The sequence below is a fragment of the Cotesia glomerata genome, linkage group LG3 (assembly GCF_020080835.1).
Source record: "Cotesia glomerata isolate CgM1 linkage group LG3, MPM_Cglom_v2.3, whole genome shotgun sequence".
Classification (NCBI taxonomy): domain Eukaryota; kingdom Metazoa; phylum Arthropoda; class Insecta; order Hymenoptera; family Braconidae; genus Cotesia; species Cotesia glomerata.
Window position 1 is genome coordinate 8113741 of NC_058160.1, and position 14841 is coordinate 8128581.

At 31.6% G+C, this 14841-nt stretch overlaps 1 protein-coding gene across 2 annotated transcripts; it reads right to left on the reverse strand.

The window, feature by feature from the left end:
• Positions 1-1723: 1723 nt before the first annotated feature.
• Positions 1724-14492, reverse strand: LOC123260997. 2 transcript variants are annotated; one of them, XM_044722420.1, is made up of 7 exons: positions 14031-14492; positions 12572-13119; positions 12109-12488; positions 6177-11982; positions 5724-6098; positions 3419-5425; positions 1724-2406 (listed from the first exon to the last, which is right to left on the reverse strand). In XM_044722420.1, the coding sequence occupies exons 2-7, from the start codon at positions 12966-12968 to the stop codon at positions 2141-2143; spliced, it is 9231 nt and encodes a 3076-aa protein (XP_044578355.1). In that variant the 5' UTR covers positions 12969-13119; positions 14031-14492; the 3' UTR covers positions 1724-2140. The 2 variants fall into 2 exon arrangements, with proteins under 2 accessions (XP_044578355.1, XP_044578354.1); XM_044722419.1 differs by having other exon boundaries at positions 6177-12488.
• Positions 14493-14841: the final 349 nt, after the last annotated feature.

The following is a 14841-nucleotide window of genomic DNA, read 5'->3' on the forward strand; positions in this document are numbered from 1 at the left end:
CAAAATATTAAGTGAATCTCTAACAGTAAATCCTTTGATAAAATTAACCAACGTTAACACTTGAAGGTAATTCCCCAATAAAATCATATATATTCTCCAAGAACTTCTCATAGAAAAATTTACAAGAAATCTTATTTCATCTAAACTTAATTTAAAAAATAAAGCATTTTTTTTTTTTTAATTCATATTTTATTAGTAACTTTTGTCATTTCATGCTTGATAGCTTACTAAAATCTTTATACAACAATTCTACTAATATCAAAGAAAAAAAAGTTACATATATCAGTGTAAACAATTTATTTTATATAAGAGACTCTGACATAAAAAAAGTATTGGAGTATAATAATAAATAAAAGTATGAAAGGCAAATAATAACTATTTACAAGTATGTAAATGGCAAAAAAATACATTCAACAGAAACATAAAATTATATCTATTTTTTAATTAATTAAATATTATTATTATTTAATAATTGTCAAAATTTAAACAGCGTTAATAAACGCTAGCGAATTTCGCCTATATACATAACGCGTAATCACAATAATAAATAATAATTTTTATTTACTATTTTCAAGTTGGAAAATTTTTATATAATCTTGGAAACAAATAATATAGCGAACATAATTTATTATTGAATTTTTTTTATGTTCAATTCGTGATAATATATTTATATATTTATTTATATATATATTTTTTTTGTGAGGGGCGAGGGGGAGCGCCGAAATAATTATATAACTTTTAAAATGATTTTCTATGTATCATAAAATATCTCAAGCTCGTGCCTCCATTGATCGTTGTATTAACAAAAAAAAAAAAAAATTATAGATAATTGTAAAGAAAAATATATATTCACTCTTAAATATAAATTTTTACTACAACTGACCTTGTAAAAAATGAATTGGTTGAGAAAAATGAGAAACAAAGAATATTTTTCACGTCTTACACATTTCTCATACTCATAACAAGTCTTATACATATATGCCTCACTGAATACATATTTATATATAAAGTTAATTTTTTTTAATCATTTACAACAGCTAGTAACGTAATACATTTTTAAAAATAAAGGATAGCACGAGTTTATGCGAAATATCACAGTTATGATCAAGAACCGCAATATAGTATAAAAGCACTCCCCATTACATTACTTAAATACCTAATTCATATTTATTTATTATTATTATTATTATAATCTGATTAGCAACAATACTACAAACTACCAGATTATTATTTAAGAAATCATGTTTAATACGAGTCATATACAACTTGCTAATGATGCAATCAATTAAACATATACTGACTACTAAATGTTTTAAGTGAATACTGCTTGTATTTTTAATTAAAAAAAAATCATCGTAGCTTTTATATTAACTGCATAGTAGTAATATCATATCAACAATTGTTTATCTCGAGAAAATTATATAAAATAAAAGAACATCGTGTTACCACTTGTGTTACCAAATTAAAAATTAATATAAAAAAATGTATAATATAATAAAAAAAAATTCTAAAATCATACTGATATTCATAATCAACATCAAAAAATATATAAAAAAAAATTAATAATACGCTATTCACATTATATTTTACCATATAAATTTCAATTTAAATTATTATAATAAATTTTATTCGATATCAGATTATTCTCTTAACCCAACTATTAAGTATTTTCAAAATAATAAAAAATAAATAAATAATAAATGATTTTGCTATAATAAAAATAGTTGTGATAGTAATAGTAATAATAATGATTGCATAAAAGATGAATATATAAAAGACAATCAATTGAAGTAATAGATATTAATCCATTTAATTTATAAAAACAAGTAATCAATTACAATAAAATACTTCATTATGAATTGTCAAGTATATATTAGCAATAAAATGCAAATCATTTTTTCATTTTTTTCTTAATTACATTTCTTTTACTCTTGAAGAAACATTGCACTGTATACGATTATTACGAAAGTCTTTCCGTATTTTATTATTTCAAGATAAGTTATTTGTGACCAACCATTGATAACGATGTGTTTAAAGCTTCAGTCCATTGTTAATTTCTACACTCCAACCAATCAGGCTCATTGATACTTCACTGTCGAAAACTAATATTTTAAAATAAATTATTTGTGCCAAAAATATCCTACTGAGCGGGTGGTTGTGACTCACTAGGCATATTTGGCATATTCGGATTCGGATAAGGCGGTAAAAATGAATAATTAGGATAAGGAGGTGGCGGTGGATGAGGAAATGGAGAATAGTAATTCGGCGGGTGAGCTGCTGGTGATGGCGCATATCCGCGATGCATATAAGGATCGGCTGCTGGAGGAGGACCATGAAATGCTGAATACATATGGGCGTAATCGGGATTGTAAGCTGGTCCACCGTATGCTGCGTATCCTGGAGCACCTGAAATATTTATTTACAAATTAATACATTAATAAATTATTTTTATTGAAAAAATTAAGTTACTTTTTAGTAGATTTCATATAAATTTAACTATTGCATTGGTCCTCATGACGGAATTTTTGAAAAATTTTGCTATATTTCGACTCAGCTCGTCAAGCGATTCAGAAAATGCATATGGTTCAAAAGTATGATACTGAAATTAGCCGACGTTCAACAATTTTTGATTTTTTTTATTAATTAAATTAGAACTAAAAAAATATTTTCTAAAAATTGCACGGATAATTTTTAATATTTTCTGCATGTGAAATTTTTTCTTTTAATTCTTTTTCAACAAAGATTTTTAAGAAAATAAATTATAAAAATTTTCAGATGTTGGCTAATTTAATTTTCATTTTAAAAGTTTATATAAATTTTCACTTCTACTGTTTTTCCACGCGATAACAATTGAACGCGATATCCTATTACATTTATATAAATTGCATCTGAAAGCTTGATAAATAAGCTTCAATTTGCATACTTATTTTTTTTTTTTCAATTGAATAGTATAGGCCAGCAATTTGAATTCTTTAAAATATTAAAAAATTGGTACTTTCACTGTTTCTTTGCAAAATAACTATTGAATGCAATGAATTGTAAAATTTTTGTGGATTGCATCTAAAAGCTTGATAAATAAGTTCTAATTTGCATATCTAATCATCGGTCTAGGCCAAAAATTACCTACTCTCTCTGTCTATCTAAGGAAATTTTACTTTTGCATTCATTTTATAGTAGATAATTAATTTTTTAATAATTTGAAATTATTATTATTTTAGTCATAATGAAATGTACACGAATCAAAATTGTAGTATCTATTAATTACTTCAGCTGTACACTATTTATTCAGGCATTTTAACGATGTACCTGATGTACGTAAACGTATTTTTTTTTTGTATACGATGCTAGAAGTTTATTTTTTATTCATTATGAAATCTACTTGCATTTCGACTTTTTATTTATTACGACGGTAACTTACCACTGGGAGGGTATGATGTAGATGCATTTGGAGCTGCTGGATAGTGTTGAGAGTACGGATTGTACGGCGTTGATGGGTAAGCTCCACCGTATCTATTACTAGCTGGATGACTGAAAGCTGTTGTTATATGTGGATCAGTTCTACTTGGTGTAGTTGTTGGAATTTTCATAGAAGAAATAGCATCTGGATTTTTGGCTTCACTCGATTCAACAAGAGGTAATGGTGGAATAACAGTACTAGGTGATTGAGAGTATACTGAAGGAGTCGGTATCGGTACTCTTTCTTCCGATGGTTTAACCATTTCAGGTTGAAGCTTTGTGATTTCTGAAGGCCGAGCATTTGTAGGATGCGACGGCGGAACAGTTGGAAAATAAGATCCATAAGGAGCAGTTATACTTCGTGACCGAGGATCCGGATAATCGTAATATCTCGGATATTGAGTATATGGATAAGCTTGTGGGAGTCCATGAGATTCTCCTGAGGCAGTTTCCTGTAAGTCCGGAGCCCGATCTTTTATAGGAGCTACATTTGGACCAGTAAATGCAGATACTGAAGAGTCACTACTAGAGTCCATTAAGTTCTTTGAAATTTCAGGTCTTTGACTATGTGGTTGAGGTCTTAATAATGATCGCGATGAATGACTGTCTTGAGGATAAAGAGACTGCTGCAATGGCTGTTGTGGTTGCTGTGGTTGTTGTGGTGGTTGTGATTGTGATTGTGGTTGTGGCTGTGGTTGCGGTTGTGGTTGTGGTGGTGGTGGCGGTGGTGGTGGCTGCTGTTGCGGCGGTGGTTGTGGTTTCGGTTGTGTTTGTTGTGATTGTTGTGATGGTAGTGGTTGAGGCTGCTGATTATGATGTTGTGGATGCTGTACTAACTGCTGCAATGGCTGTTGTTGCAATGCTTGTTGTTGTTGTTGTTGTTGTGGCGGTTGTTGTGGCTGCTGTTGAGGTTGTAGTGGCATTGGTAACGACTGTTGCTGTAGTAATTGCTGCTGCTGCTGTAGTGGCTGTTTTTGTGACTGTAATGGTTGTTGCTGTAGAGTCTGCTGTTGCTGTTGCTGTAACGGTTGTTGCATTTGTTGTTGTTGCTGTTGCTGCTGCTGTAATGGTTGTGGTTGTTGCAAAGATTGTTGTTTCTGTAATGGTGGTAGTGGTGGAGGTGGTGGTGGTTGTTGCTGTCGCTGTTGTTGTTGTTGTTGCTGCTGCTGCTGTTGTTGATGTGACGGTTGTTGTTTCTGAACCGTTTGTTGTTGATGCTGCTGCTGCTGCTGCTGTTGTAAATGTTGCTGTTGCATAGGTTGCGTAGAGAGAGAAGGTGACTGAGATGCAATGCTAGATGGTTCCTCAATAATAATTTCGTCATTGTCATGTTTATTAAGTTGACCTGGATATTGATGTCTGTAATTTGAAGTTGATAATGAACCTCCAGGTTCTTTCGTTTCACAAGATGCTTCATAAGTTTTATTATCTTTATGAGTAATCTCAGATTCAATTTCACCATGCTGAGTTTCAACGGTTTTATCAGTTGTTATCGGACTTATTTCATAGTCATGGGTTTTTCTCTCAAACCCTTTTTGTAATCCGGATTCTGAATCTGAATTAGCTGCACGACTTTGATTGGAAGGGCTGAATGCAGGATTTGAATTAGCTTCGGCAACTATATCCTCTAATCGAACTTCTTCAACTCGCTGATCTGTACGAGGCTGACTGTCTGATGAATTTGAATTTTCACCAACAGAAGAATGATCTATTGAATCGAATTTTCCTTTAGCAATTCGCTGAAGGGAAACTTGATTATTTAAATTAACTTTCATGGCAGGCACAGGAATAGCTCTTGATCGTTTTGTTAATTCTTTATCAGAATTTAATCTATGATTTACACCGATATTCGGTCTCGATGGTATTCGAGGTGCTGGAGTAGAATTTCCACCAACTTTTGGAATTATTGAAATCGCCGAGTTATTTCTCAAAGGAAAACTCACTTCTGGTTTCATATTTCTTTGGGTTGCTGAAATGAGAAAATTTTATCATAATAAATAAAAAAAATTATGATTTATTTTTTTCTTTCAAAATTTTTATTTAATATATTTAACGAATATGGATATAATTATTAATTAAGTCTGACTAAAATAAATTTTTATTTTTAAAAATATTTGTATACTGTTAGAGAATAACAGTCACTACTTGTAAATTATTTAATTTTATTTATAGTGTTTGAATTAATAAAAGAACTAATATTAATTAATATAATAATAAATAAAAAAATTATAATATTACTTATAAATTACTGTCTTTAAAATTATTACCTTTTTTTGGCTCTTCTTCTCGTTTTTGTTGGTTAATTTTTAATGCAGTTCGAATAGCTATAATTTTACCGGATTCTAATTGCATATAAATTCCCTTTGGACTCTTTAAAACCATTACTCGTTGACCAGATTTCAATACTATACTACTTTTATCTGGCGAATTAGTTGGAATGACAACGTCTAATGGTAAAGTCATCTCTTGAGCACTCATACCCTGACGTTGCCAAACTTCTGCAGGAATCCATCGGCTTCCAACAACACCTCGATTTCCAAGACTTTCAGCTCCACGTTGCTGCATTGGTCTTACTGATGCAACGGGCTTAGGTGCTACACCAGTGTCACCTCCGCGTATAGCTCGTATTTGTAATCCACCAGCTATTAAATAAAATTATTAATAAATTATAATTTATATCTTAAATAAGTTTTGAAAAAAAAAAAAAAATATATACTAACCGCGAGTTGCAGTATTTCCAGGAACATAGTTATAGCTTGGTTTCGAATTATTAGCTGCCATTTTTTCAAGTTCATAACCCCGTCGAGCAAGACGTTTTTCAGCTTGACTTAATTTTTTATCTTTGCGATCAACAAGAAGACTCTCATGATGAAATGGTTGTTTAGTAAGCAATGAAGAATGACGTTCAAGTACACAATGCATTATTTCATCAGTATAGTCATTTTTGGATGCTGAAAAGTCTTGAACTTGACTATCTTCTTCCCAATCCCATGACAATGTAGTTGCTTCTTTCAAAGATAAGTGCGCATCAGGATTACATTGATCGACTACACGATCGGCCATTCCTTGCTTACTGATTTGTCTATCATAAATTTTTCTCTCCAAACAGTTATCAGTAACCAAACGGTAAACATAACAAGGTTTTTGTTGTCCGTATCTATACACACGACACACTGCTTGTGTATCATGACAAGGATTCCATGAAGCATCAAACACTATCGCTCTATTTGCCCCAACAAGATTGATACCTAACGAGCCGGCTCGTGTTGATACTAAAAAAAGATGAATCTTTGGATTTTGATTAAATTCATTTATTAATTTTTCTCTTTCCAATGCACTTGTACTTCCATCTAATCTATAATAATTAACATTCCTAACCCATGCTTCTGTTTGGCCATCAGCATATTTAAAATTATTTCTAGCTAAAAAATCTTCAATGAGATTCAATGTGAATAATGATTGTGAAAAAGCAAGAACGCGATCACCAATAAGTATTGACTCTTCAAGAATACAAAAAAATAGTGACATTTTTGCGGAAGCATCTATCAATCCAGGAACATATCCTTTCATAAGATCTGTCGCCCACTCATAAGGTATACCGTCTTCTTTTCCAGAAGGTGAATTTTTCAGATCTTTTTCTTCATCTTTCGTTAAAATTTCATCATCTGACTTGTCTTCTTTATCCTTATCCACTTGAGATATTTCATCCTTTTCTTTATCTTCTTCTTTAATTGATTCGAATGAATTATGACAACTATTAATTGCTTGAAATGAATTGATATTCTGCTTAGAATTATTACTGTCATTACTACCATTATAATTGGTATCAGGATTAATATTTTGAGGCTGTTGACTTTGTACACCAGCATTAATCGAACCCACATCTTTCGTATTTTTTTCATAACCACCAGTCATTTTTTGATTACGACCGATCAATCCCGGTTGTGTTCCACTATTACTAGGATTGTAATCATAAGACGAATTTTGTTCATAATTTTGCTGCGGTGGAAAATAATTATTATCGTAACGATTAGCACTTGGATCTCGGTAATACTGATTATTGCACTGATCTTGTCGTATAGGTTGAGAATAATTTCCTTGCCACGAATAATTTTCACCTGATCTTTTACATTGATTTTGATTGCTACTGTCCGTAGCATAATTATTAATATCTTGATTTTGCTGTTGAGTTTGATTAACGTGATAATTTTCAGTTAAATTTTGTTGCTCTCCTTGAACTCCTGCAGGAGGTTTACCGGAACTATTATAACCCATAGGTGGATTAGGAGGCATTGAACTTTGATTTTGAGAATATCTATGCGGTTGATTTTGAGTAGATGAAAGTTGTACCTGTTGATTTGTGGGATAAACGTGACCTTGATTAACTGACGGGGGCATCTGACACTGTTGAGAGATCGATGGGTAAGTACTCCCTTGATTTCCAGTTGAAACATGATGACTTGCCGGATAACCTTGTTTTGAAGGGGATAAACTTTGTTGATCAGTTGGATATCCATGCGTTTGACCGGGTGGAAATGAACCTGATGGTTGTTGATTTGTTGGATATGAAGTTGGGCCTTGTTGCGTAGCATATTGATTTTGTTGTGACGTAGCCTGATATCCATGTGTTTGATTTTGTTGTTGGTTAGTTAAATATCCATGGGGTTGATTTTGTGTCATCGCATTTGAGGTGGGTTGATTAGAAGAGTTAATTGAATTAGAGGAGTAAGGTGGTTGATTTTGATTAGGTAAATGCGAAGTCATCTGATTTGGAGGATTTCCTGGTAGTGGATTTTGAATTGGATGTCCTGGCTGATTCATACGACCTGGAGAAGGATATCCGTGTCCCGTATTTGGTAACATTGGATTAATATTTTGTTGATTTAAATGAGCACCTTGATTTCCTATGTAACCAGTTTGAGGTGGAAGTGGTTGGGAAGCCGGAGGATTTTGTTGGTTTGTAGAGTAACCTACTGGCGGTTGATTTTGTATCGATTGGTTTTCATTTTGTGAATAAATTTGTGACGTATTGTTAGCTCCAGGTCCAGATAAATAGTTTTGTGATTGATTGGATTGCCCATAAGAATAATCAGGCATTGGTATATTGGCTGACTGACTCGGCACTGAACTTTTATAGTTAGACGGTTGACCAGTATTTCCAGTATTTTGAGAATATGGTTGATTTGAATTCGGAGGATAATTTCTGTTTTGATCCTGAAAACTATATGGTTGTCTAGGAAACATACCGTAGTTATTAGAGTTATTCTGATCATTATTAAAATCCGTATTCGGTTGATTTAGTGGATACTTCTGTGAATTATTGTTATTATTATTATTATTATTATTAATATTATTATTACTATTATTGCTACTGCTGCTATTATTATTACTGTTATTATTACTAGTATTATTACTATTATTATTGTTATTATTATTATTAATATTATTATTATTACTATTATTTGTAGTAGCAGTAGGAGTATTATTATTAGTTTGTTCGTTTCTTGGATTATAAACTTGTGGATTTTGAGAGTAACCTTGCGGCTGATTATAATTAAGATTATTTGTCTGATAAGATTGGTATGATGAAGCTTGATTAGGGAAGCCCTGTTGTCCTTGACTATTATAACAATTATTGTATTCTCTCGTAGACTGATCATTGCGATAATAATTATTCGGATTATTAGGTCGGAAATTTGGATAGCCTTGTGAATATGAATTTTGTTGTGCAGAATTAGTAAAGTTTTGATTCATATTTTGTTGAGGAAAATTTGAATAATTATCTTTAGTTTCAGACTGTGAATTATCAAGTGTAGATGTTTCGTTACTTGTAGATGATAATGATGAATTTGGTGGTACGCTAGCAGCTGGTTTATTTTTAATGGTAGCATTTACTTTTTTACCTCTCTTTGATTCTCCTTTAGGTTGTCGGGCTTTAGTTCGTTTACCTCCTGAATTAGATTTTTCAGCCATTGTTTCTTCTAAATCTAAATCATCTTCTTCATTAGCTTGACGTTTACGAAGAAAATGAAATAAAATATCAGGATGATTCCAAATTTTACAACAAACTGCAAATGCTTTAAGTGGATTTGGTACAGCTCGTGTTTTCAGCACTTGGTTCATAAAAGTATCATACAATTTACGCTGAAACGGTGTCATTCGAACGAGAAGAATGTATTCTTCTTTTCTGGGAAGAGATATTTGAAGTACCGAATGAGATCGGCGTTGAACAAATCCCTCTAGAAGTGCATGTAAAACATGAGCTCGATATCTCATTAGTCTAATATCTTGAGGTGTTGAATCAATACATTGACCATTTTGAATTGGTCGTTCAAACATATTACAAAATTCACTTTTAGAACCTAAATAATTAGGTCTCACAAAGTCTACCATACACCAATATTCAAGTAAATTATTCTGCAATGGATAACCCGTAAGAACAATCCTACGTTTTGTACGCATTTGTTTCAATGCCATACTAATACTCGCATGAGAATTTTTAATCCGATGACCTTCATCACAAATAACTAAATCAGGGCCTGGATTTACAAGAGCACCATGCATATCGTCTAACAACCCTTTATTTTTATCCTCTTCTTCAATGTCAATAGTATCTTTAAGTGGTTGGCCACGTTTTCTTTTTCCCTTATTAGGTTTTTTCAACGATAATTGTCTGTACAATTCATATCCAATCAGCAAAACACCACCAACTTTTTGCCACTCTTGAATAACTCTTGCACGAGCTGCCATATTTTTATGTGAATCATTGAGTATATGTAATCGAAAATGTCTAGGGCGCACTTCCATTCCAACTGCAGCATCAACACTGAAAGGCGTTGATACTTTAGGAGTTGGTTTCTTATTATTGCTTCCATCTTCTTTATCACTTGACGAATTTTCTTCTTTCATCGTTGTCTCTTTAGGCTCTTCTTTTACAGTAACCTCATGATCAGATATAATTTCTTTTTTAATCTCTTCTTTTATTGGTACTGGCGATTGAGAATTATTCCCATAGAACTGATTATTTGGCATATTCTGATAACTTGAATAAACATTAGCTTGAGTTTCATTATTTAACATTGAATTAATTGTTGTATTGTTGCTATTATCTGCACCTGGATATAAAGAACCTCGTATCATATTATCAACTTGCTCGTGCATATTATTCAATGGCTGATTATTATTATCAATCATAAACCCTGAATTCGAACCTGAAGTAGTATTATTAGTATTATGACAATCAGTTTCTTTTTTCATTGATGCAAAATTATCAATTTGCCCTAAATTTGACGGATGCATCGGATTTTGAATTGTACTATTATTATAATTTGGATGATTAGAGGTATTGAGATTAATTCCTGTTTTGTTCATTGGATCATTGTAATAATTGTTCTGAATATTATGACAATCATAATTTGAATTGCCAAATGAATTACCAGTCATTCCTACTGGTATTTGTGACGAGCTATCTGACATGGAACGATGAGCTGATTCTGTACTGATAGGCCTTGACGGTATATTTGAAGATATATCAGTTTGATTTGAATTTTCTTCTTTAACTTCGTGTTTAATATCGACTCCGCTAGATTCTGATTTCTGATTATTTGGCAGCACTTCAGATTTTACAGTATTCGGATCTTCATAAGGTAACCACATATTAAATTCAGCAAGCCAATTTTGTAGAGTATTTATCGGCATGATACAAAGAACAGTTTTAGCAGGAGTACAACGAAAAAATATATCACAAAAACTGGCAACCTGTAGTGTTTTTCCTAGACCCATACTATGTGCAAGAATGCAACCAAAACCAGAACTACCATTATACCGTTCAATGCTTTCAACAATATTATCAAAAAGAAATCTAATTCCACCGATTTGATGCGGCTTAATTACACGAGCTACTTGAGGAGCTAAATAAACATCGGGCTCGGTGTCTGGATGGCCAACATTTACTAATACTCGACCGTGTTCATCGGGAACATTGTATCGATCATTAGTATGCATTCCAGAATTAGAAGGATCATCTTCATTATCAGTCTCTTCACCACCACTAAGATCACTCAAAACTATACAATCATCATCCGAACTCTCGCTTGAACTAGAGATAGTTACAACATCTTTACCTTTAGCTGGTTTTTGTGAGCTAGATGTACTCGAGGCCTTATGCATTGGATGTAATTCTTTTTCATAAGTTGTATCATCTATCTCAGCTTCCGAAGCTTCAGAATCAGAGTAAAAATAAGACCTGTCACATGGCTCTTTTTTAGGAACCACAGGTGAGATACTCACGGATGGAGTCATCATTCGGATTCTTTGTTGTAATACAGTTTGTCCAGGTGATGATCGATTAGAAAGACGTGAAATTGATGTTTGCATACCTTGATAACCACCTCTACCTCCTTTCTGCCACCGTGAATTTTCCATTGGTCTTCTTGGAACCTGACCAGCTGATCCACCAGTAGACATTTGCCCTCCAGATCCACTGTTGGAGTTAACTTTGAACAGGACTGTATTTGGTAATTTAACCTGCGATGATGAAGATGAGGAAGATTCAGATAGTGAAGTACTAATATCATTCTTTCCTTGAAGAAGACTTATTACACGTGATTGATTTTTATTATTGTGACGATTTATTGCTATTTGACGTTGTACCTCACGTATTATTTTCTGTTGCTCCTGAACTCGACGCAACCGCTCCATTTCCTGGCGTTGAGCAGCAAGCGTAGCCTCGTCTAGCTGTGTCTCATCCATCACTTCCCTGATGTTTCGTCTCATATTGGCTAACTTTTTTTCTGACTTTAGCTCGCACTCAGGATCATCAGAATTGTCATCTCTTTTTTGTTTCTTTTTAACAGGATCAGAATCGCTGGTATCTTCTCCTCGCCTTTTACCACCCTCATCATCCTCTTCGTCACCTGATTGAGTCTCTGATTGGATATTATCATTGTCCATACTTTCCGCATCGTCATCTTTCAAAAGAGCTTTACCAAGTAAATCAGCTTCTGTAACTTCTTGGCCTTCAATTGGAGCACCTAAAATTACAAAATTGTTAAATTTTAATTTAAATAATATTAAAAAGCTAAATAATATTTTATTGAAATAAAAAATTTTTAACCTTCCAATGGAAGAGTGTCCAATATATTAACAGCTTCAACATCATCATCCTGAAAAGAGGACTCGGAGTGCTGTCTTTCAGAGTCCACTCTTACACCGATCTCAGTGTCAATAGTTTCATCTAAATCCATGTCATCTCCAGATCCGTCAGAATGGACCTCATCGAGATCATCGTGTCCCATAGGTTCATTTTTTTTCTCTTCCTCTACATCGCTCGCTTCTCCACCTGTTCCTTCAGAGTCTCTATCACTGAGAGATCGGCTATTTAAACTACTTTTATTACCACGGTCATGACAACTATCTCCTCGATCAGAAGATCGTGAACTTCCTCGAGGTGTAACTCGTTCAATAGTAACATCTCCTATTCGGGTTAAAAAACTATCCAGACTGTTTGACATCTTGCGTCGTACTGACCATCCAATGGATGTGAAAATAATATTCTATTAAATTATTTTAACCACTCTTTTCTTTGTATTAGTAACTATTATTAGTTATATCATATTGTTCACATCGTCTTTTCATTTTACAGTTCCACAAATATGTGAAAATCTAAAAAAAATAAGATTTTTATTATTATTAGTTTAGTTAAGTTATCACGGAGTTTTTAATCAACTACAAAATTTTTAAATATTATTTAAACAAAGTATGTGTCATTTTAACAATATCTATAAAATCTAAAAGAAATTATAGTTTACTGTAACTACAATTTAAATATCTATATTTATACGATGTTATTAATACGTTGAGTATTACAAGGAACACGTAAAGTTAAATTTTTATAAATTTATCAATGTTAATTTGGTTGTTTTTTCTGTCTTTTTAATTATTTCTTTGTTGTTCTTAGGTTATTTTTCTTGCTTATGATTCGACTCCACTAAGGGACAGTTACTATAACATGCTGTTTTTTTTTTATTATTATTAAACTTATTGTTATGATAAAAATATATTGACAAACGGTTTTTCATTTTGTTACTAATGTCAAGAATTGATTAACACTTTATAAACAATTAAAAATTTATAAAATAATGGAAATGACTATAAATTTTGTGATTTATATTTATTTATATAGTTCATACTATATGAATTTACTTATAGTAAAAAAAAAGCGTGTAAAAAAACCAAGAGTATATCCAATTGAAAAATTTCTTCGAAACAAGACGATACATTTAACCAACTTAAGAAATCAACAATTAAAAAAATTTTTTAATTTGTTAAGATTCTAATTTGACATTAAGAACATAACAACACAAGAATAATAAAAATAAAAAAAAACCTAACTTAGACGATGGTCTGAATAACAAATTTATTTTTTTTTTATTTATTATCAATTGAAGACTGTAAAATTTAAGTAATAACTGATAGTGAAAAAATATAATAATAATATTAAGAGCTGTCAGACAGAACAAGTATTATAACATGAATGTTTATGATTATACATAAACTTGAAATATAAACTTTACCTGACAATGATTACAATGAGTCGTTAGATGATAATCTCATGGACAATTTAAAACAGATATTGAGAGTATTTAACATGGAGTATGTTAAATAAATAAAATATTTAATTATAAATTGAAAATTAAAAATAATAAAACCACACACTGGGTAGACGCCATAGCGTCGTTGTTCGTTGCGGCAACCAGTTTTGTAATGTCTGAAAATCACATTTATCTTAAGTAACTCTGGATTTTAACTTAACTCTAATAACAATTACATAGCACCAACAATTTTATGATTTAAAATTAACGTTAACAAATTAATATTATACAATACGCTGATAATTTAACAAATCATCCACACAAGTCGCGATATTTAGTTTTAACGCTTAACGCGGCATTTTTTCTCTACAAAACTTTTTTTACTTGAGTGTACATACCGTCCGACCGATCAGGCTAAACCCCCGCCATTTTGTCCACGTCAAACGTACTTCCGTTAGTATCTATATATTTTCAAAAAAAAAAATAAATAATAAATAAGTATGTATAACATTATTATTTATAAATATTAGCACTATTAACTTTGACAATTATATTTATTCTTAGTTACATATAACTATCTGACAATTGTCAATTTGATTTATTTTTAATATTAGGACAACTGAGTCTATTTTATGGTTCGTTATATAAATTACTTTTGTGCAAGTGCTAATTGATGTTGAACTTATTAAATTATTTTTAAAATTATTTGTGTTACATATGTATAAACTAATTATATCACAAAGAAATAAAAAAATCATTGTTTTGACAACATATCGATAATTTTTAATTTATT